The sequence below is a fragment of the Candoia aspera genome, chromosome 5 (genome assembly GCF_035149785.1).
Source record: "Candoia aspera isolate rCanAsp1 chromosome 5, rCanAsp1.hap2, whole genome shotgun sequence".
Classification (NCBI taxonomy): domain Eukaryota; kingdom Metazoa; phylum Chordata; class Lepidosauria; order Squamata; family Boidae; genus Candoia; species Candoia aspera.
Window position 1 is genome coordinate 39,465,594 of NC_086157.1, and position 24,729 is coordinate 39,490,322.

The 24,729-nt window shown below is 37.2% G+C and overlaps 1 protein-coding gene across 3 annotated transcripts in view; it reads left to right on the plus strand.

Annotated features, from left to right (window-relative positions):
- Positions 1–24,729, plus strand: part of LOC134498767 (cohesin subunit SA-2-like) — a 60,416-nt gene that overhangs the window by 3,125 nt on the left and 32,562 nt on the right. For 2 of the 3 annotated variants that reach the window (XM_063305033.1, XM_063305035.1), the window contains exons 2-14: positions 1,680–1,772; positions 2,025–2,166; positions 5,500–5,584; positions 6,148–6,294; positions 6,828–6,924; positions 8,181–8,257; positions 9,371–9,442; positions 11,506–11,710; positions 14,148–14,299; positions 15,236–15,309; positions 15,784–15,907; positions 16,757–16,855; positions 17,908–17,987. In XM_063305033.1, coding sequence (XP_063161103.1) covers positions 2,117–2,166; positions 5,500–5,584; positions 6,148–6,294; positions 6,828–6,924; positions 8,181–8,257; positions 9,371–9,442; positions 11,506–11,710; positions 14,148–14,299; positions 15,236–15,309; positions 15,784–15,907; positions 16,757–16,855; positions 17,908–17,987 — 1,262 coding nt within the window. In that variant the 5' untranslated portion in view covers positions 1,680–1,772; positions 2,025–2,116. The remainder of the gene's footprint in view (positions 1–1,679; positions 1,773–2,024; positions 2,167–5,499; positions 5,585–6,147; positions 6,295–6,827; positions 6,925–8,180; positions 8,258–9,370; positions 9,443–11,505; positions 11,711–14,147; positions 14,300–15,235; positions 15,310–15,783; positions 15,908–16,756; positions 16,856–17,907; positions 17,988–24,729) is intronic. The other variant, XM_063305034.1, reaches the window with a different exon arrangement.

Below are 24,729 nucleotides of genomic sequence, written 5' to 3' on the forward strand. Positions count from 1 at the left end.
TGAGTAAACTTGTAAGCACAAAATGAAATGATTTTTGTTAGGGTATGTAATAAATAAATTCTCACAGGGAATCAGCTCAAGTCAGAATGTAAGTCAAAAGGGTAAGGGGCCCTATTAACTGGAGACAACACTAGGTTGTATCTTTTGAATGGAGAACTAAATGGGACAACTGGGCTGTGTGGGGATGTGAACTCAAGCCATGGTTCCCAAGTCTGGTTAGGACTAGCAGTAGACAAAATAATTTCTAATTAAAAAGCTGTTAAAATGGGAGAAGCCAAAGGTGGCTTGTTCCTGGAGATTGCTTGGACTTGGTTTAAAAGGCTATAGTTACCGAAGGACTAAGAGAAAAAAGAGGAAGATGAGGTAAAATGTGGGAATAGGCTATCAGTTACATTCAGATCAGATCTTCTCTATTATAAGAATGCTGGATCTCTGCCAGCTGTCTGAATTAAGTAATTAATTAATTAATTAAGAGGGTTGGAAGAAGACCTGGATAGGGCAGAACATGACTGCAAAAAACCTTCAGTACTATAGAAGGAACAACAATATTATAATAAAAAAGCTTGAATATCATGCAGTCTTGACCAAGTGGTTTACCCAAGTAGAATCCAGTGCTACTGGACATGTTTCAGTTAACATGGTCAGAAGTGGAAAAGATAAAACACATATCCATATAGACATACACATTTACATGCATAAGAAAATAGATTAGGTGCAACATGACTTGAAAACAATGATAGAAGAAAGAGTGATGGCAGCTCCTTTAAGGAGCTGAAACTCACGGAAAAACTGAGGCAGACTGGCTGAGGAAGAAGGCAGCAGTAAATACTTTCCCCACATTTTAATTAAAATTGCAAAAGCTCTGGGGAATATATGCTTCCTATATTCAAGGAAGCATGTCTCAAACCATTAGGAGCATTGGAAACACTTGACAAGTTGGCCTACCATCTAATGTCTTTGCACAGGATGCTCACCTTAAGTTATTCAGGAGAGGGTCTGGCATGGAGAGGCATGTACACAGAGAGCTAAATGTGTCACTGAAAGCTGATAACGGCAACATTTTGTTTTTTCAGGGTACTGTAGTGTGTTTGCTTCAAATGGTGCTCCCTCCCTCTCTTTCTTTCCTCCTCCAACTTTTTCCTGGAGATGTGGATCTACTGGGTCAACAAATTATATACATCAGTTGATTGCAGAATCACAGTGTCTTGCTTGAGTATATTTATAACTCTTGCAACGAGAGTGTCTTTTCCCTTAAACACAATGTTAAATGCAATACTTTTCCCTTTACCTTCCTACATCAGCTACAGTGTAAGCCTTAAAGTGTGAGCTTCTGTATTGCTTCTGTATTATTCCTCATTTGTGTACTGGTCACTGTCTGCAATTAGATAACTGGCTTTCACCATAAACGTTGCTCTGTTAATTGTGATATTTGTAGGATCACTCATAATGACATTTGATTCCCATTTTAAAATGTTACTGAAATATAATTTTCATGTTGCTAAAATATAATTATGTTTTCTTTGGAAATTGCTGAGTTTGCTTCTTACTTTTAAGTGTCTCATGGGATTGTGTGTACTGCCTGGTATTTCAATTTTGAATAGTTTGTTACTGCTGCTTGGAGAGGGGCTAAGGAGAGTGAACTGGAATTTCTTCTGTTTATATTCTTTTTCATATTGAAGTGTCTGTCCTGGATGATTTTCTTTCTGCCCTGCTGAGAGGATGTAGTGAAAATGATAGCAGAGCCCAGTTCCGGTGCCAGTCCCTAACCACAAGTAAGAACCTAACAATAGAATACAAAAATTAGCTTGGCATTTTTATTGAAAAGTATTTATGTTTCATTAGGTTATGTTTGTGGTTTGGAAATGTGGGTATGTGTGCATATGTCTGTATATAGTCCTGTTCATTTGTTACACAATCAGGAGCTTTCAGTATGTGAGCGTTTCAGATAATCCCCAATATCTCTGAAGTTGCATCTACAGTAGAAAAGTCCCGGAGGATAACACTGTATGTGTTTTGGCTTCCAGGTACTTCTGGACTTTGCTGTTGTAAAGTTGTGTGAATACCAACACATATAACTCCATACATTCAAGACTGTTCTTCACATACTTGAGTGTGAATGTCTCCAGGAGAAAGATGTCAGTTCAGTGATGTCAGAGAAGATCATGGGTGAGTACTGTAGCCAACACTAACACCTAAACACTCTGATAGATTCTGTTAGGGAAACAAAAGAAAAACATTTCTTTAATATCACATTTATTCACTACACTAACAACATATTAAAATAAAGCCCTGCCAAACCAGATTTAAAAAGTAAATAATTAGCCAAAGCTGCCTTTTCTACAGCAGCAGATTCAACCAATTTTTTTTAATTAGCCAACACTAACTCCTAAACACTCTGTCCCATTCAATTAGGAAAACTGAAAAGTAGGCAGATTAAATATAACCCTAGACAATATCTACTGTCTTCTTGCTGCCTTCAGGTATCTGGATTCTTCTAGAGTAAATACTTGCTAATGCCTCCCATCTTCTCTTACACATCTTCATAATCCACAGTCACTGTTTTTCCCTATCCCTTCCCTTTCTCTCTCTCACAGGGAGTGCTGCCCTGGATGTAAACACTGTTGTTTAGCTGAAAAAGTCAGCTCTCTGCCTCTTCATCCAAGCCTATTGCTCTGTCCTCAAAGGAGAGAAAAGCCAGTGACTTATCTGCCCACATGCAACACTTCACTCAGACTGTGGTTGGTTGTGAACATTCGCCATGCCACTTAGAATATATCCCTTGATCCTGAATTCACAGCAGGAAAGGAGATAGAGGGATGACTATATATAGGACACTAGAAGTGCTGGTTCTCTGGACCTTCTGCCTAGATATGCTAGTGTTGTCTCTGGCTAGAAGAAGGAAGGAATACAGAATAAATGTACATGTACAGATTGGATGAAGATTTGGGAAGCACTCGTTGACTGCAGGAGAAATCTGTATATAGCAGCATACACAGCAAACCAAATTAGATTTTTATTTTCCTTGCGGGATATGTGGATGAGCAGGGGAGTTTGGTGGAAGGGGAACAGGATTGGAAAGCTAGAAATGATTATCCAGTGAACTATGACAAATGTTAACAAAAGTCAAGTGAAACATGTCCTGGGCCTGCCACCTTTTCCCTTGAAAATGAATGCATTATGGATCTGTAATAGAAATAATCATAAAGGTAGTTGATTTCAACCAAAAATGTTAAGCCCCACCATCCAGGCGCTGCTGCTCCATGTGAAGTGTGTGCCTGCTGCTAAGCCTTGGTATCTGTTTCTGTAATATAATAGGTAGCTTGATGAAAGCCAGGCCCAAACTGAACATGGCTGTGGGAAAGATCCTCAGTTTGGTTTTCTCTTATCTAAGCGGTCCATAATGGATTTCCCTGACAGTAGCAGGCAAGTCCATTAGCAATTAGCAGAACACTCTAAGCCAGTGTTTCTTAACCATGGCAACTTTAAGCTGTGTGGACTTCCATTCCCAGAATTCCCCAGCCAGCATTTCCAGCTAGGGATTTCTGGGAGTTGAAGTCCACCCAGCTTAAAGTTGTCAAGGTTGAGAAACACAGCTCTAAGCAGTCCCAGATGCCATTTTAAGTTTCTTAAGTTTCTCTAGTACAGTTCAAAGCAATGGAGTGGGAAAAAATGTTTTGAAGGTGTCTGAGGTTTAGAATCATCCTTGGCCTTCACTGGTCTCTTGAGATTTTGGCATCTGCACACAGATGTTTTGTCTTTTCCTTTAATAAACCATCATTTTTACACTACTTACTCATCAAGTCAGCTGGATGGAGTCTTGAGACCTTCTGGATGCAAATGATATTTTGTTTATTTGTTTAGTTGCTTCTGACTCTTCGTGACTTCATGGGCCAGCCCACGCCAGAGCTTCCTGTCGGTCGTCAACACCCCCCAGCTCCTCCAGGGACGAGTCCGTCACCTCTAGAATATCATCCATCCACCTTGCCCTTGGTCGGCCCCTCTTCCTTTTGCCCTCCACTCTCCCTAGCATCAGCATCTTCTCCAGGGCGTCCTGTCTTCTCATTATGTGGCCAAAGTATTTCAGTTTTGCCTTTAATATTCCCTCAAGTGAGCAGTCTGGCTTTATTTCCTGGAGTATGGACTGGTTTGATCTTCTTGCAGTCCAAGGCACTCTCAGAATTTTCCTCCAACACCACAGTTCCAAAGCATCGATCTTCCTTCTCTCAGTCTTCCTTATGGTCCAGCTCTCACAGCCATATGTTACTATGGGGAACACCATTGCTTTAACTATGCGGACCTTTGTTGTTAGTGTGATGTCTCTGCTCTTAACTATTTTATCGAGATTTGTCATTGCTCTTCTCCCAAGGATTAAGCATCTTCTGATTTCCTGACTGCAGTCAGCATCTGCAGTAATCTTCGCACCTAGAAATACAAAGTCTTTCACTGCTTCTACACTTTCTCCCTCTATTTGCCATTTATCAATCAAGCTGGTTGCCATAATCTTGGTTTTTTTGAGGTTTAGCTGCAAGCCAGCTTTTGCACTTTCTTCTTTCACCTTCATTGTAAGGATCCTCAGTTCCTCTTTGCTTTCAGCCAATGATATACCTTATCCTAATTTGTTCTGATTGAATGTATATAAGCACTTCTTTAGGATAGATAGATAATTGGACAGTGAGGCAGTGTCTGGAATTGCTACCTCATTTTCTTCCATTAAGTAGGTCAAGCCTGAATTAAGGATTGTTGCCTGCATGTTAGCCTATGCGAATAATAATAATAATAATAATTGTGGCGGAAATTTGTATGAAGATAGAAATAGTGAGGAAAGACACACACCATTGTTAGTGGTTTTATTATGGAACCAGTACTGTTTATATATTTGGTATATTTTATATTTTATTTTACTTTATTTTATATACGTGTATATAAAAACAGGTAGGTGTTTGGTAGATTTCAAAATGGCTTTCTTGAGATGACTGGAAAAGCAAAACAGAGATCATATGAAAATATTTTCCTGTTTACTTTATGTGCATTTGATTTAAATGAAATTTGGGAGTGTAGTATAACAGGAAAGGTGCTAGTTGTTTGCTAAAGATTTGTCAAGATTTCTCATGGGGAAAAATATAATTTATACTTTCCTTTCCAGAGAAGAAAATTATTCACAGATAAGTAGCAGTAGAGGGAAGCTTTTAATTCTAGCTTTCTGTAGTTACTTTTCATTAAAAGAAAACATTAGAATGTTGTTTGCATGATTCTGTAGAATTTCTATTCTGATTTTATGTTTGCTGTATATACAGCTTTGTTGTAGTCAAATATACTGTAGATTCATTATATGTTCTAAGAAGCAGTTTTTGAGTATTAGTTCTAACATATTTTTTTTTCTTTTGGGGATAAATTGATTTAACCAGCAATCTGTTTAACAAGACTGCAGAATAGTATTCTCTACTCTTTTAAGTTCATATCTCATACAGGTTTTTCTACTCTTTTTAAAATTATGAATAGAGAAAATGGAATCCAGGATAAGGTTGTCCCTGAATCCACTGCACCGAATGGAAATTGCTTGAGAAGTAGCAACATTGAAGTTTTTGTAAGTGTTATGTTCTCTAATTTCATAAACTAGGTGAGAAAAGATGGAATTTGATCTTCTTAAATCTCACTATATACACTTTATAACTTAAAACTATATTGGGGGATGCTGTCAGTTTAATATATTTAAGTTGAAGGGTATGTCCAAAGTTGGCCTATACTAATATTCATGTGAAATGGTTACAGTAGTAGATATATTTTGTAAATGCCCATACAGGTAGTCCTCACTTAACGACCCTAATTGGGACCAGAATTTCCTTTGCTAAGTGAAGCGGTTATTAGGTGAAACACATGACCTTACCGCTTAGCAACGGCAGTTCCAGTAATGCCGTTGTAATTTCAAATGGTTGCTGAATGAATGGTTGTTAAGTGGGGACTACCTGTAAATATATTTCCCATGTCTACCACCCCCTCCCAGTGAAATTGACCACTCCTCCCAACTGATAACTCTGGGTCAATGGGATTGGTACCTCTGTATTTATTCTAGAACAGTTCTTTCAAGGAATTTGTCTCCTTGCATACTGTTCCTGTATCATGGATTGAATTTCATCTTTATCACTTTAGAAAGGGAAAAGAAAAATCAGAGAACAATGCGAAAACAGAAGAAGAAACTCTTCCAGTAGTAGACGGTCAAGCCAGCTGCAAAATGGAGAAGTGGTTGAAGCTGTTACATTGTTTGAGGTGGTCAGTATGGGGAAAAGAGCTATGCAGGTACATCTACATATTTTCTGGATTGACTGGACATCTATATGTGATGACTGCCCTACTCAGCTTACCATTAAATTCAATTAATACGTGGTTAAAGTAGAAATCTCTTTAATGGAGTGTAGTATGCAGTACAGTGAAAAAGTTGCAAACAGAAGTTCCCGCTCTTTCTCCAAGTTAAACAGCCCGATGAACTCAACCCCCCCCCACTTCTTCGGTATGCAGCCCCCCTTTCTAGTGCCAGTCCGTTCAGTTCTGTGCAGATGTCTCTCAAGGTCTTGGCAGCTTGACCTTGGATGCCAGAGATAGTCCAAACAAGATGCTTTCACACTCTTGGCTTGTCCCCCTCCCATTTCTACCAACTTGCAAGTCTTGACACATGTTGACTTCATTCATGCATGCGAGCCAGATCATATGTTCTGGGAATGTTTGATCTGGGAGCATGACATATAGATGAAACTCTGTAAAAACCTTGTTGTATCTCACTGTTGAGGTAAGCTATTTTTAATTTTTAATCTGTTTTTTGCAATCTGGTTCAGTCTGTGGTAGATGATTGGGTTGAAGCCTACAAAAAAGATAGAGATGTCGCACTTCTGGATCTCATTAACTTCTTCATTCAGTGTTCAGGCTGTCAAGGTAAAAATCTCTTCTCTACATTATAATGAAGGACACTGATTAAAAAAATGTTTTAATGATTCATTCAGTGGGATTCTTGTTTACAGTGTAGGATTTAACTTGTTGATGATTGGTCCAAATAGGTATAAGGATAGAAGCTGGCAAAATGGGAAGCATCAGTTCTCAGACTAGACAGAACCACTATGTAAACATGAGCAAATGTTTCCTAATCTCAGGGTTGAGAGGAGAGTTGCCAAGTTTCCATTGATTTAAAAAGGTGGAAGAAGAGGTGCAGAATTTACACTCTGGAGCAGACATATATAGGACAGTGTCTGGGTTCTGCACATGCAGCTCTTCTGCACCTATATGGCTTCTATCTTGTCTGTAATAAAACAAGTTGTCTATCTATGTTTTGTTGGTGTGCTTCTGCTCTAAGCAAAATCCTGAATTTGGGATTAAGTGTCTGTAGTGATGAGATTTATTGCCATGTCTGGCATGAAGTCTGACAACCGACCAAGGAAGATGTTCTTCTATTGTTTGAGCCACAGATATCTGGTAATTGACCATTCTTGTTGAGGCTTTGGGGAATTACAGTCTAAAACATCAGGAGAGTGCCAGATTGCTTTTCCTTGGACCAGTGTTTTTCAGCCTCAACCATTTTAAGATATGTGGACTTCAGCTCCCAGAATTCCCCAGTCAGCATGCTGGCTGGCTGGGGAATTCTGGGAGCAGAAGTCTACACATCTTAAAATGGCTAAGATTGAGAAACACTGCCTTAGACAGATGAAATTCGTATTCTGAATGTAATACTTAGGAAAAAGAAAGCTGAAGCTGTAAAAATTAATAGATGGCAGTGGTCACATGTTCAAGTAACCACATTTATAAGCTTTATTAATGTTAAAACCTGAAGCAAAATTACATTAAGGAATATAAAGGTTAATTATTCACACATAAAGATGAATGTTGGAAATTCTGAAATACCAAAATGTGCTTATGAGTATCATATCAAGGGTTGTCAATCCTATGCATGTTTCGTCTGGATGTGTATTCCATTGAATTATTCATAGATGTGTGTATGATTGTAATGAGATCTAATCATTAAATAAAAAGCAATGTGGTATAAAAGTGCAGAATATTTATTATGATGAATGTTAATTTCTTATTGACTTTTGAATCTGTTACATTGCTACCTCATTATTGTTTTAAAATAACATTTATATATGTAATACTTTAATACATTAAAGGGACTTTTAACTTTCCTATTGTTACTTCCATAGGAATGGTTACAGCAGAGATGTTCCAAAGTTTACAGAACTGTGAAGTGATGCATAAAATGACAGAGACATTTGATGAAGTAGGTTCTTCCTTTCCTAAGGCAGGAGAGCACAACTTCATTGGTTTGAGGGACACATGGAAGAGGCATGTAGAAGGCTATAGTCCAGAACTGTTGAGAGTCATTTTTATATGAAATTTATTACATGTCTTTCATTTTTAATTATTTTTTGGTAAGACTTCAATAGCAAAATAAATAAAAGTAGCAGCTTTGTAAAGTCATGATGATGGGGCATTGTCGTTTACTTCTTGAAATAAATCAGGGAGAGCCAGATTCCACCCTCTGTCGTGGAAGCTTACTGGAAAACTTTGAACCAGTTTATCTGTCTCAGGCCAATCTATGCTACAGGGTTCTTGTGGGGAAAAAATGGACAGGGAAGTGCTGTGTATTGTACAGCCTTTGATTTTTTTCAGACAAGGGCACAACACACAGTTGCATACAAAAGTTTAGGCACCCTGGTCAAATTGTGTGCTTCAGAGTTTGCTTATTTTGAGACTCTGTGTGCCTGTGTGTATATATGTGTGTGTGTGTGTGTGTGTGTATAAATATATCACATACACATAATCATAAACAATATATGTTTATAATATACACACATACATATATATGTCAGTACACCATACACGTAATGTCTCTCTGTTTGTATTTGGTAGCTGCCTTAGGTGCTCTCTGCAGCAGAAAGGCAGGATATAAACCAAATATTAAATAGTTTGGAGGTTTGGGGATGCAGTTACAGGAGGCTGGAAAGGTTAGGGGGAGTTGGAGAGCCCAGAGAAATTTGGAGGAGATCTGTTAGGCTGGCATGGATGGCATGGGTTGTTGTAGGCAGCAAGCGATTTGAGAAGGCTGGAGAGAAGTGAGGGGAGACAGTGGACACTTCACTGTGTGTGCTTCTTCATTGACTTAAGTACCAATGGCAGTTTCACTCATGAAAAATGAGGATATCTGTAGGGAGTTTCCAATACGTTGGAAGTGATAAGGAAGTTCTTACTTATATGGAAATGCCAACGCCAACATACACAAAAACTGCTAGAACTTAGCTATGCATGTTTGTAATTATATCAAATCATTATGAGAACATTGGTGTTGTCACACTGCACTACTTACGTTTCGTTTTGACCTTATATATTGTAGGAAACAGGATTGCAATATAAAAAGTTCATGGCTTATCCCTGGATTTTGACTGTTACTTGGCCAGTGGACATGGTAAAGTACTTATTTCATATATACTTAACCTGTTTCTGGTGAAATTTATGAGGGGATACCTACTAGGGTTCCCTCCAGTCCATGTAGTGACAGTGACCAAGATTGCGCCAAACTTCCCCAAGATTGCTGCTTCCCATTTAAAACTTTTACAGTCTGTACGCAATGGGATCTTTTCAGTATATAACAGAAAGGTTTGCATTTTGTAAAACACCAGCAGGAGTTCCTTGCTTAATCAGTTTTTGTCATATATTTTATAGAATTCTTAAGAATGATATTCTTTATGCTTCTCCATTCACTGAAAAGAATTACATTGCTTAACGCACCTCTTCCTCCTCCTCCCTTGAACCAAATAAAATTCTTTTCATGTATGCTGGTAACATCTGGCCAGTCACTGACAATCGAGAAGAATATGTGCAGACTTCCTTGATTTTACCATGCTACACTGTTCATTCCACCTCAGGTCTTCACAGTTTGCAGAGGTGGGAAAGGTATGAAATGCTGGAGCTGAAGTGGGCCTTCTCAGAGCTAATTGTGAGGGTTGAGGGAACCACTGGCTTCCAGAAATGGCCATTATTAAATATACAACAGCTGCTTAGCTTCAGGGCCACCAAATGCTGCACCAAGTATCCATTAATCTGGAAGGGTGAGAGGAAGAAGCCACAAGTTTAATTCCCCTAGTGGACTGTAATGGATAAAAATCACATCCCAAAAGGTTCAATACGAAAGAATTAATGAAAGCTTCTATTTAAAATCAGATGTATTAATCAGATCTAAATCTGTCCATGTAGATAGTGGGCAAGGTCTATCAGAGCTGGGAAAATCAAACTCTGAAGAACAATCACGGGCAGGAAAATTCTCCTTTCAGGTGGGATGAGCAACTCCATTTGGCTTTTGTTGCATTTTTTCTCTCATGGAGAATTGTGGAGCAGCTCTTTCCTGGATTGCCCAAAGCCAGGTTAGCCAAGCCCTAGTTCCCAGGGACCTGAAGTTGGAGAACCAGGGAACAGTGGAACTAAAAGAATATTAGGATTTTAGATGTGTTTAATGGCATGATGGGTATTTGTCTTTGTTTTATTTTGTTATACTGTGGCTTATTTTATTGTGCCTTTGGTCTATATGTATTTTCCTGCTGGCTGAGAGGACCCTTTATGAATTATTTGTTCAGTTCATTTTTTGTTGCCCTTCTTCCTTTGTTTTTCACTCCTGTTAATTACCTAACCTTGATATACATAATAAAGGGCTTTGATTTCTTTAATGAAGCTGCCCACTCGACTTTAATTTTAGCACACTCTTCACGCCTCACGCAGTTTTCTCTGGAATAAAGTGGATAGTGGCAGTCTACCAAACAGACTACTGTTCCCAGGAATCTGGGTAGTGGAGAAGGAGGATTGTGGGTGGAGGATCTAGGGGCTCCCTTGTGGAAGCCAGAAGACTGAGTCTACCACATCCTTCTATGTGCATATACAAGCACACACCCCATTAGAGATATAAATGTCATGTCTATCTTCTCATTGGTAGTGGGAAGTCAACTATTTGTATGTCTTCATTCTCATCTGCAATTAAAAAGTCTAATCTAGCTGGGCCATGAGTGTGAATCTTCTGCCAAATGAAGCTGAGGAGTTAAGTTGTGAAGTACAAGCAGATTTTCTTTACTGCTGAGAATTGGTTGGAAAGCTTGAACGGTGACTGACAGAGCTGGGCCTAACATTACAACCATGGCTTATGCTGACTTTTGGCTACCACTGTCATTCCATGCATACAGCATACAGCATACAGCACTGTATGCTATAATCACATATACAGTGACTTTAGCAAGTTATTAAAGGTCTTTAGCAAGTCTAACTAGGAGAATCATCTAAAAGTCAATGTCTATAAAGTTTTAGACCCATCAAGCTCAATGCAGTTGCTTCCATGTGTGATTCCAGATGTCAAAATCTGTGTGAACTTGCATGTCAGAGCATTGTTCTCTGCAGTGTTCCTGGATGCCTTGGACTCTCTTCCATCAAATTAAACAGTTTTGTACTAAATGTCAGATCATAATTATCTTTTTACATTTCCTGCAGGGCAATGAAGACTATCCACTCATCAAACCGGGGTCCTATTGGAAGAAGTTCAAAGCTAATTTTTGTGAGTTCACTGCAGTACTAGTCCAACAATGCCAGTGCAGCATTTTGTATGACAGCTATTTGATGGACACAGTCATCTCTCTCCTTACGGGTTTGGCAGATTCCATGGTTAGAGCTTTCAGGCATACCAGTACATTGGCAGGTATGGACAACAGTCTGTACTGTTACTATTTAGTAGTTGGAAGTTTGATAGCCTGCACTAATGAAACTGTTAAAACATAGGGACTGTTATCTAGTCATTAACTAAAAGGTTTTTCTAAAATTTGTAATTGATGACTTTTTGCAGAGCTATTAATGAATATGAGGTGTTGTTGTGCCTTTTATTACTGGAAGTATGGGAAACATCTGGCATTATACTCACAACATTCTCTTTGCATGTTGTCTCCCACTGATTCAGACACTGGGGTGGTCTCCCATCTACTGTTTGGTGCTCTTCAGGAATGATCCTGTTGAACTCAGTTTCCACCTGTTTGCAGGTTGGAGGAACTATCTAGTGATACGTGAAGTAGGCTTCAGGACAAGGTTGCTAATGAAACAACAGGTGCTGTCCAGACAAATAGAAGTATAGAAGTATCAAGATCATTGGCAACATGGCAATTTTTATAGTTGCTCTTTCAGCCATTCTTTGTCTTGGAGTATACAGTAAAAAAGCCATATCTTCAGTGCCACACACCTGAACTCTTTCTGATTTTTCTCTCTCTTAAATAGGCTTCAGACTAATGGAAGATCTCATATTGCCTAAAGCACACTGTAACTTCAGGTTTAGGTCTGAGCTTTGGCTAGGACTCTTTGCCATTTCTGATCCTGAAACCTCAGAATGGATTAAAAAAAAATTCAGAGCTAGAGAATATGGCCAGTTTGAATGCTTCACATCCCAGTATCTGGAGATCTGAGTTGCATATCTCTTTGGTATTATTCCAAATAGTGTGTTAATCTCCTTGGCACCTGTAACCACAGGAGTTTATACCTGTATTTCTATTCCTGAGAGAATGAAGTTGAGACAGGTGGCTCAAAATATGGGCCTCAGATTGATGTGACATGCACCCCCTAAAAGGCAATTTTTTAGAAGAGATGCTAAGACAAAGACTTAATTAGGTTGCAGGTTGGAGGAACTTTCCAGTTCTTCCATATTAAATAAGGTTGTTGGATTTGCTGCCTGTTGTGGTCATCAGGCTGATTGAACTTTTTTCACACTCTGTCCTTTGCTAGATAAAGCTGAATGGTAGACAAGAAAAAAAAAGCTAAAGGAGGAGGTAGAAATTTTAAACACAAGAAGTCAGTCTCAAATGATGGAAAAGTTGCTCTTGAACTACTTAAACTATAAAAAAGGCATTCAAAATAAATATATTTTAAATTAATAATAGGCTTAGAACATGATCATATTGTTGGGACCTATTAAACATAGATCATTAGAGAATGAATTGTGATGGTGATGTTTTATTCGTTTATTATTCACATTTCTATCACCACCCATCTCCCCCTAAAATGTTATGTTAATTGCAGCAAGGCATATGTTGGAAAGAGCTTGGCGATCAATCCAAATACCATCCATTGAGGAATGGAAAAAGAAGATACGGACTATTAAACTTGTGAATAGAATGACTAGTTATATCCTGCTGTGGGAATGCCAGATCAACTCAGTACAGACTTTTTTAAACATGGACTCCATTAATTAATTATCGAAATAGGTACAGATCAGATGAACTGATAACTTTTGATATATTTTAATATGAGATAAGTCTTTAAAAATATCCATTGAAATATCAGTAAGAATGGCTGCATGCTGTATTTTATTTTGCAATGATATGGAATTTTTAATAAAACATTAATATAAAAGAAAACTTTCCTCAGAAGTGATGAAAATATCAAGATGTACAGTATATAATCATTTAGTAATGAATGATTATTTCTTGTAATAACTTATAAAATTATGAGTCCCTTATATATTATAAAAGAAAACCATGGAAAAAAATTAAATAAAAAAGGGGTCTAACAATTTTTATGACATATGCTTTGCTGTAGTGTATTAATAATACTTAATTCAAATTTTCTTACCACCCATCTCCCCAAAAGAGAGTTTTGTGTAGTGGTTAAGGCATCAGGCTAGAACCCGGGAGACCGTGAGTTCTAGTTCCGCTTTAGGCACAAAGCCAGCTGGGGGACCTTGGGCCAGTCACTTTCTCTCAACCCTAGGAAGGAGGCAATGGCAAACCACTTCTGAAAAAAACTTTCCAATAAAATTGCAGAGACTATTCCAAGGCAGTCAACAGGAGTCAGTACTGACTTGAAGGCACAAAAGAAAACAAACAAACAAAAATTTTTGGAGACTAGTTGGGAGTGGGGTTTTTTTTGCTAGACTTTTATGGGTTTGACACTTAGCAACAAGTACTTAAATTAATCAATTTGAGATTATACACACACACACACACACAGGTTTTTTCACTGCTAAAAAAGTAGTATCAAACTTCTGTTGAAAGAAGATAATTCTGTAATAAGTGTAAACTATAGTCTAGATTTCTAAATTCTGTATGTTGAGATTCCAGACTTGAATATGGTATTGTATTTGTTTTTGTTTCCAGCTGTGAAGCTTCTTACAGCACTTGTAAATCTCAATCTAAGTCTTGATATAAGTAAAGATAATCTGGAAAGATTATATGAGGTGGAAAAGAAGAGGAACATGGGAAAGAAAACTAATTCTAGACTGGACCAGCTTGAGAGGAAAAAGAGAGAGGTAGGACAATTTTTCAGGGGGAGAGAAACTGCAATTCATGAACCTGAGATAGTGTTACTAAATTTGCCATTTAGTGCCATTAGCATTTAAGCCTGTGATTGGGATTTGCATAGCACAACCATCCTTGCTTAGGAAAGTAGCCATTTGTTGGCAAATTATGCTCTCATATGATGCTGTAAGAGCTGGAGCATGGTTGAGGGGTGGAGGCTTTAAGATCTATATGGCCCTGAGCCATTACATCTGAGATTAGTATCTGTTGGGAGAATTTGTGACCCTTTCCCCTTCCCATGTGATGAAATGACAAGTATAGTTTGCTAATAAGAAAAGGCAGTTGAGCTTGCTTTCTGCTATAGATAGTATGACCAAGGAGGAAATACTGTACAACTTGATAATATAAGAGCTTCTTCAAAATTTCCTACTTTTTTATATACTGCTTTTCTAACAAAGCCTATTCTTTCTTGGCCTGGTAACCTCTAGGTGTGTTAGAGTAAATTCCTGTTATCCTCAGCTAGCCAAACTAATGATGAAGGAAACTGTAGTCCATTATATCCAAATTACTGTATGCCTGCTCTGTTGGTATGAGCAAATTGGATATAGCCCAGCAGGTGGGGATCATGGGAGAATGGAAGGAAGGTTAAAGAAAATTGCCCTAAGAGAGCATCTCCTTTAAGCATAGCTTCCACAATCCCTCTAAAGATTCTGCCAAATTGTGATGTTAAGACGACAGAAAACATAAATGTGAAGAACTAGTAATGGTATTTAATTCACTAATTTAATGTAATTAAAATGAACTCAAACCTCATTTTTATCCTGATACCACCACATTTTGGGAGTGTAGCCACTGATGAACTACTCTGAAGTGAAAGTGTGGCCTGAAAAGTCACTGGATTAAAGCCTTTCCTATGTGGAAAAAAAATTCAATTCTTCTCATTTCAGTATGAACAGAAATCTCTGGAAATAGAAAATATGATGAATGCAATTTTTAAGGGGACCTTTTTGCCACGCCATCGGTAAGAATGTTTATGTGCTTCCAAGGAGTCTAATATATTAAGGATAGATTGACTGAGGAGCTTGTCTGCAAAAGCACACAGTCTTTTGAAGTCTGCAGTGTAAAGATAACAATATTCAAGCTCCAGAATAAATTGTATTAAGAGGTGCAAGACGTTACGTTGCCCCTGATTTCAGCTTGCATTCACCTGATCCTTATGTAGTTGAGAGACTTGGTAGAAAGAGCCTTGTGCAGATTCAGGTATTATATTCAACTACGATGCTTGAATAAGACTATAGTGTCTGTATATTTGACTGGTTGCATCAGGTAGACTAGTCAGATCACTTCATACAGTTTTATAGTGTCCTTTTAATAAAAGATTATTTACATGTAGTAGCCCACATTCTGATTGATCAGATGATATCACAGATATAGTATATGTGTGACCCAGCTTGTGGAAGATCATAAATATTTTTTTTCATTTTTTTTAATGAAGTGATATTATTCCGGAAATCCGGGCTATTTGCATTGAAGAAATGGGCAACTGGATGAAAATTTATCCTGATACATTCCTAAATGACAGTTACTTGAAATATCTCGGATGGATGCTGCATGATAAAGTGAGTTCTTAACTACTGAAAAAAAAGATTAAACTGCTTTTTCACTGACTAAGTGCTAAAAGTTAAAAGTAGTGTTTTCACTCATACATGCTTCATGATAACCTTCTATTGAAAAACAGAAATAAGTTTGAAGAAAAGCGTTAAAAGACAGCACAATTAGTGTTATTCTATTTTTTCTTTTTCCAGTTTAGAAAGCCAAATAGAAAAGCATTATAAATTTAAATCCAAACTGTTGTTGAAGGAATTGTCTAATTGTGTTACAAGACTGAAATATTACTGTCTTGAGTTTGGAACACTGCTGCTAAAATCAGAAGAGCATTGTGAAGGAACAGTCCATTTTAAATTCAAAGCATTCCAAATTCAAAATATTTTATATACTTCTGTTGTTTACTCATGAGACAGGATACATGTCCAGGAAACCAAGAATAAGGCAGAAGAGAGGTCAATGCTGCAAATGCCAGAGAACATTGAGAACCCAAAGCCTATCAAAGTGACAGCACCTGCCCTTCCCCACATTCCAAACTTAAGGAAGCTTGGATACTCTCCTGTACCTTGGCTGAGATAATATCCCCAAGCCACACATGTACATGCATTAAAAAAAATACAGAAAAATACACACATCTCAGACCGTTTGTTCCAAGCTACCTCCCAAATTATAGGCAAAAAAATCCTATAACGTAAGCAAAGCAGTACGGTAAAACCTTTTCTCTTTGGTATGGGTAGCTTTTGCTACCAAAAGGTTGGCACTTGGACAATTGAGCCTCCTGGCTTTGTCTGTTGAATCATGTTGGTATCTGTATAATTTCACCTGTGCCTGTTATTCCCACTCTGTTGTTCTTTTCCTCATAGCATCCTGAAGTACGACTGAAGTGCCTTCAGGCGCTACAGGGAATTTATGGTAAAAAAGAAGTTGTTTGTAAAATGGATCTATTCACTAGCAGGTTCAGGGTAAGTTGAAATGAGCCTTTCCCAGTGTGAACATTTTGATACTTTTAGGAGTGATAGTTTTTAGAACCAAACTAGACTCACTTCAGGCCCTGCAATTTTGGGGAGAAATTAGTAACACAAATCTTTTCATAGTGCGTGTTCAGTACTGATTTCTTTCTAATGCACAAGCACATATTGCAGGACTTGGATGCTTAATAATATGTAAACTGATACCACTATATTGTTGTTGTTGTGGGGAAAATAGGAGGAGGAAGGAGTATTTGGTATGTTCACTGCCTTGAGTTACAGTATTTATAAAAATAATAAAGGCAGGATAGAAAATAAATAAAAAAATAAAATAAATAGCAATTTAGTACACTAGGTTCCTGTACAGTATATTAACTTTAGTCCTTTGAAGGTACATGCATTCCATAACTTTTCTTGTTCAACTTTGTTGTGATATGGTTCATTTAGTAAAAAAAGAAAAAGAAATTCTCAGGGTTAGTGCAGAATCAATGATTAAATTGTTCTGGAATTGCATCTGGAAATGAAAACTATTGATGCAAGGTATGTATTCTAGGCTGTTATAAAACTAATTAAGAAGTATTACCAATTTTTCTTGTGAGTCCAGTTATTAGAACCTATGTCTCTGCAACCATTTCTACAGCAGTAAGTTTCATCTAATATATTTGGAATCACTAGCTTGAGATTTGTGTGGTATTTTCATACACCAGGACTCTGAATTATTCAAAGCCTGTAGAGGGTGCTACAAACCACCCATTGCAAATTCTAAACATCAGCATCCAAGCTAAAAAAATAAAAGGTAGTTGTGGTTATTATTATTTTTTTAACCCCACACAATATATGCTTTTCAGACATGATTTGGCAATGAGCTATTTTGCTATGTATGGTTCTTTTGAAAATCCCAGCCATGATCCTTTGTTGTAGTTTAATAAAATTGAAGGAGCAGTTAATGCTATCAGAAGCATTCAGTCAAATGGATACATTTCTATAGCAAAAAGCCATTGGAATAGAAAGTATTCAATCTCTCTTGTTGCTTTATATCCATTTAGGATCGAATTGTGTCCATGACTCTGGACAGGGACCATGAAGTAACGGTTCAAGCCATGAAACTCTTGATGGTTATGTCACAGTAAATAACTTTTTCACTTAAATATAATATAAAATCCAATGGGTGTAAGATGCAGTTTTATAACTAGTTAAATCCTCATTAGCATGCCAAATAGGCAGTTCCCATAGATCAATGTGAAGGTTTTACTGCATAACTGAGATTTGCTATATATCTGAAGCCTAATGCAATAACACAGCGTATTACAGAAGGGTTCTTTGCAGATACATTATGAAGTATAATGCCTTGTCTGCAAACACTTTTGTTTAAAAATGTGCAAATGTGTTTTTTGCGATTTGAATTTTTTACTCCTCTAACTTGCATTTTTAACTCTTGCATTTCAACCAGATAAGTTGAATACACAAGTGGTTTTTACCTTCTTTTTTGTGTGCAGTGACTGTTCCCAACAATGTTCTGAAATACCATCTGTATGCTTCTGCAATATTCTATATTCAGTTGTGTGAATATGTCACTACGCCAAAAGTACCTGAAGCCTCTTTAAGTGGACAAATTCTCCAGGATGGGGCCATCTGAATTTAGTATATTGAATTTGCCATAGATCATAACTGAATATGGTCAAGCTGGGTTTTAACTTCTTTAAATAACACTCTGTGGCTTCAGAGGTTAGTTCCTATTTCACTTGGCCAAGCATTAACATAAGATAGGGCACTTTTAGAAATATAATAATGAATAATAGTGGTTCCTTGCCACAATTCTCTTTTTTCTGCTGTGGGGTTGAGAAGTGGAAACCATTGTACTGGCAATTACTACTGGAGACAGATGACCCTTGAAAACAACAACATTATGTCATCTGTACATGACATTAATGCCTAGCAGTTAGGAACTGGAACAAAATACATTGCACTTATCATTGTGCACATGTCGATCCTGTACTAGGAGGAGTAATGTGCTTTTGTTATCATACAATGTTGTATCCATTAATGTTATGCTTGTTCTACATCTGAATTGACAAGTATTGCGTTGGTACTGCAGCTGCTGAGCACTTTTGACTTTGCGTTTGTTCCTCTTGTTCATTTAAACAATGATTAGCCACTGACTTATCTAGAAATAAATCCTGTGACTGTCTGGTCAGGTAAATCATGTTCAGTTCATCTCTAGGTAAGTGTGCAAAGGGCTGCAGCCTGAAACTAAGTACAGGTAGTCCTCTGTTAACAATGGTAATTGGGACCAGAATTTCTGTCACTAAGCAATGCAGTTGTAAAGCGTGTCGTCACATGATAACGCTGCTTAGTGATTAAATTCCTGCACTTCCTGTTGCTGTTGTTAAGTGAATCACTGTGGGTCGGTAAGCAAGGATGTCACATGGTCACCATTTGTGACCTCCTGCCGGCTTCCCCATAGACTTTGCTTGTAGGAAGCTGGTAAAGAAGGTCACAAATGGCAATCACGTGACTGTGGGATGCTGCAATGTCATAGTTGCCTGGATCACAATCACATGACCGTGGGGATACTGAGACCAATGTAAGTACCACTTGTTCAGTGCTGTTGTAAGTTTGAACAGCTGTTGAATGGGTGGTTGTTAAGTGAGGACCACCTGTATTAGAGCTGTGTGAATTATTTGAAGTGATGCTTTAATTATGTGCTGTTGCTTCTTGGTTGATTCATTCCAAAGATTTGGTGTAGCAGCTTTGAGGGCCTTCCCAAGCTATTTGCACGTACATCTGTATGCACAGAAACATTTTTTCTGGGATTATTTATTTATTTAAAAGATTTTTATGGCCGCCTATATTAAATATTAAAATAACTCCTGGCAGCTAACAGATAAAGAAGTATTAATATAAAAAAATTAAAAACTCTCTCATACCATAACAGTCCCATCACAAAAGTACAAATGCTGGGCTTTCCTCCTCTCTGGAGGGAAAAACCAGATTTTCACAGCCTTCTAGAAGGCGAAAGAAATAGAGGCCCTCTCTGCCTTGGGCGGGTGAGGCTGTTCTACAAGGTAGGCCTAGCTACAGAGAAGCAGTATGACAATAATCTTGGTGGACATGTCTTTTGCATGTATGTATGTATGTATAGATAAATACCTGGGAAGGCTCTTGAAATGCATGAGGACCAGCTGAATTATTGTGATTAAACATGCCTTCAAGTAAGTCACACAGTCCTAGTAAATATACAGCACTGAGCACTCCTCTAGAAATTCAGGCTCATCCTAAAACTTACTTTATTTTATTTTTTATTTAAAAAATTTATATGACTGCCCATCTTAAGCAACTCTGAGTGGCTCATAACAACATATTCAGTTAGTATAGCTTATTTTTAAAAATTTTCTCATACTCACTGCATTACACAGATCAGTAATAACGTTATTTTGCTGCTTGCATTTTTAAAGAGAACTGTTGTCTTCGGAATGTCATAGTATTTCATTAAGATATTTTTCTTAGTCTAAGCATTAACTGGCATATTCAGTATACTGTATTTGTTAACTTCAGAACTTTTTGACTATAGTATCGAAGTTCAGAAAATTCATTGAAAACTAGCTTGCTGTTAATGATTAGATAAATGTAAGAGGTAACCAAAGGAAATATTAGAAGGGAATATTGATGTGTCACCATAACCCTACAAATGGCAGAGGGATTTAAACACCAAAAGTACAAGTAATTTTGGATCATAATTTGGACCATTAAGCTGCAAGAAATGTACAGAAGGATTGTAAAAATCCTGCCTTGCTAGTATTATTTTAATACATATTGTCCTTCTTATGGAATGTTATTTAAAAATGTTCTATTTTTAAAGTAGCTTTTAATTGAGTAGGACAGTATTATTTACGTGATTTTATTGTATTGTTGAGGTCATTGTCGTGTGAAGGGGACTTAATACCCAAATCTGTAAATACTGGTAGCATTTTACTTTCCTCTGTGGGACTAGAGGCCACAAACAGATGTTAATATTATAAGAATCATAAGGATGATTCATTTATTTAATGCAATGTTTAATGCCCATTGAATATGCTCTGAAACAAACACTAAACGTTCAGCATAGATTTAGTTCCTTGATCTTACATTTTTGTGTTATCTGTATTAAAAGCTAGGTCTGCCACAGGAAAAATTTGATTAGGTTAAAACTGCATATATATATTTTTTCTTAGTTTGTCCAACTGGGAATACTTCTTACCACAGCATGTTATTAACTTGTGGAATTAATTTCTACAGGAAGTTGTTAAGCTAACATAATTGGCTTTAAATATGATTAAACAAATGCTGTTGATGGATAAGTGCTATTTCTTCTAGTAGCAGATTAAGCAAGTAATCCTGATGGTTTTTGCCCAGATGCATTTTAATGGGTATTTAATTCCTCTCAATTGCCTGGAGGAAATTTTATTTAGAAAAACAAGATGTCCTTTTATAAATAAATATGTCTTCAGAGTAAATATTTGCCTACCAAATGACAGGAATTTTTTTTCTTTATTCTCCCATAGCTGTTAGCTTGCTAAGGCCTTGGTTTATTTGTGTATAGTCTTTGCCAACATGGCAGAATGATTTTGGTCTACAACACCGATGATCTTTGATTATGGTCACACTGGCCAAGGCATAAGAGATGTATGCCAAAAGATTGGGAAACCCAAATTGGGGAAGTATGATTTTTCATAATATAGTTTTAATTTTCATTTTGAAAACATAATGGCTGACCAGAAGGATCTTTGATTTGATCAAGTAGGAATTTCTTGCATTCATATTCTAATGATGAGATTTTGCATTGGTGATAGTAGTAAAGGTAAAGGTTTCCCTTGACGTAAAGTCCAGTCGAGTTCGACTCTAGGGGGCGGTGCTCATCTCCGTTTCTAAGCCTTGGAGCCGGCGTTGTCCATAGGACACTTCCGGGTCATGTGGCCAGCATGACGACACGGAACGCCGTTACCTTCCCGCCGAAGCGGTACCTATTGATCTACTCACATTTGCATGTTTTCGAACTGCTAGGTGAGCAGGAGCTGGGATTAACAACGGGAGCTCACCCCGCCGTGCGGTTTCGAACCGCCGACCTTCCGATCGACAGCTCAGCGGTTTAACCCGCAGCGCCACCGCGTCCCTATATTGGTGATAGAAAGAGGCCTAAAACTTTGGCAATTATTGATGACTGGCAGCTGTACCTGTCATGAGTGAGGATGGCGAGCAGGGGGCTCCCATCCAGGCTGTAAAGTGCATGCGTAGTACTGAGGAATTAGGTGGCCATTCAGAGAGACATAGATCGGGCCCGTCTTAGTCTTTGGGGTTTATATGTCTGGGTTTTTCCCACGCTTCTTCAGTGTGTTAGAATTTTCTGTTATGTAGCAGTAATAAAACACTAGAGACCTATTCCTTGTCTCAGCGTGGTTCCTGGCTGTTAGGACAGTACCTTTCAGAAAATTCTGCAGATTGAGGCTATAAATCTGATTTTTATCTTTTCTTCCTTTTTATTTTATATTTAACCTCTTTCAAAGAAAATATTCCATTACTAGATGCTTCTCTTGCTATTATACACAACTTACTTATGTTCTAGGCAGGTTTAGAATTTAACATGGTTTTTATCATTATTGTGGTAGGGAAGTTTATTGTTCACTAGTGTAAACCCTGTTTCTGAATAACTCAGTAGCAGGTCCAATTTTTGACAAACTGTTTTAGAGCTTAAGTGTGTTTATTATAAATCTGGTTCTTTATACTAGGTTCTTTATAATAGGAGAAATTATGTAAAATTTCAAGTATTCTTATTTTAGAGGAAGAAATTTCACTCCCCCGCCCTCCAATTTGGTAAATGTTACTCCTGTATTATAGCCTTTTTGAAAAAGCATAAATGATGCTTCGACCACTTGAGTTTCATTTTTCTTCCAAGATGGATATTTTGCCTCTTCTTTCTTATCTCCTGAATTTCTCTTGCTTTGTTTTTTGGGATTAAACGATGGCTCTATTTCAGTGGAGGAACTATAGCCTTTTGTTATACAAACCTATAATGAACATAGTTTTAGAACGCTTGTTGAGATCTTCCCAGGATCAGCTCAAAACAAATGAGTTTTCTTGAAAATTATTGAAAATTTTACCAGGTTGTGCTCTCTCCCCCCCCTCCCTGTGTATGTGTTTATATACAACAAGCATTTTATATTTATTTGTTTGTTTGTTTATTTATATTTCTGATTTTGTCATTGCCCACCTCACTCAAAGAGTAACTCTGGGCAGTTTACAATAAAAATAAAACTAAAATACAATAAAAGCAGTACTTCTTAAATAAAAATAAAAATATAAATGTAAATGTAAAATATAAAATCTAAGCTGGGGATATTAAAAGTTCTTAATTTAAATTCATGAGTTCATGGGGGCCTCTTCAGGGCACTGACCTTGTGTGTGTGTGTGTGTGTGTATGTATGTGTATACGTATACACACACACACACACACACACAATATATGATTGTATGTATGTACGTATAAACTCACATGCATATGTAACGTATTATATACACATATACACAGAAGAAGCTCAACTTTTCTTGTCTACTTTTTTGTATCTCTGGAAAACATCTTTATTTCACCATTACATGTTCTGTTCATGCTTCAGCACAATGAAATATGGAATAAAATTATGTAAAGTAGATTTGATATGTGAAGGCCAGACTTATTTTTAGACAGCAAATACCAGCAGGCATTTCTGGCTTAACCTTTATCTGTGTTAATTAAGTAAGATTGGGAAATAATTAGAATTTACAGCAATCATTGCTTTTTCTTTCTTTTTTGTTTTTACTATTTTTCTTTTTTCTAATAGTAGGTTTTTTTAGCTGTTTCCTGGCTAGTCTTAAACTACCTTCACATATGAAAATGATATTTATGAAGTCTGATCACTTCTGGATTGAAGGACAGCTGCTTCTTTGATTATTAGAAAGTGTTGAATTTCTACTGTACTCCAAGATATTTATGTAGAATGTTTTCTGAAGAAAAGTAAGATTTTTTTATTAAAAAAAAGCCTGGCAGCTTTCTAGAAACATTAGGTCAATAATTATCAACTTGCAGTATTTTTGAAGCTGCCTTGTCTCCTAGTAGACAAGCCAATAATGACAATTCTCATAAGAAGGCCTTGTGTGTCCATCTCTCAACTCCTGCATTATTTATAATGAGGGCAGAGACCAATCTTTAAACAAGATAGGCGTTTCCAGAACTTCTCTCTACAGCAGTCCCATTAAGAGAAGTGTCATATCCAATTCAATTAACAGTTACTGAGATATTTGTTCCACAAGCTGATTACTTGCTAGAAGGTCACTCTGGAGGGTAGCAAGTTTTAAGTTGAAAGCTGCTCATTTGTGAAGCTAGTGTTTATGGATAAGGAGCTGCCATCTAATATGTAGAGAGCATAGCACTCTCAGTTGAATATTATCTGCTTTGTTTGCAGAATGTTTAAGTTCTAGTACAGAATATCAGTTTTTACATTTTGTCATTTTTATATAACCATGTAAAGTATGACAAAACTAAAACAGTGCAGCCTGTGTATTGAAGTGCACTGTTGACCTTTCATTACATCTATAGTTCATGAAAACTTAAATTTTCTTTTAGTTTTCAAGGCAAGTTCGACCAGCCGTTACAATTTAGTGAATTTTGTTTACTCCTTCCATTAGCTGTCAACTTACCCTGTTATATGTTTTGCTAACAGTAGTTGTCCCAGTCTGCTGTATAAAGTAATTTATCTACAGATGCTTCTAATTATAATCCTAGGACCATCTGCACAAAACCAGCCCTTTCAAATATGTTTATGTTCTCATTGCACAAAGATACCAAGATAAAATATATG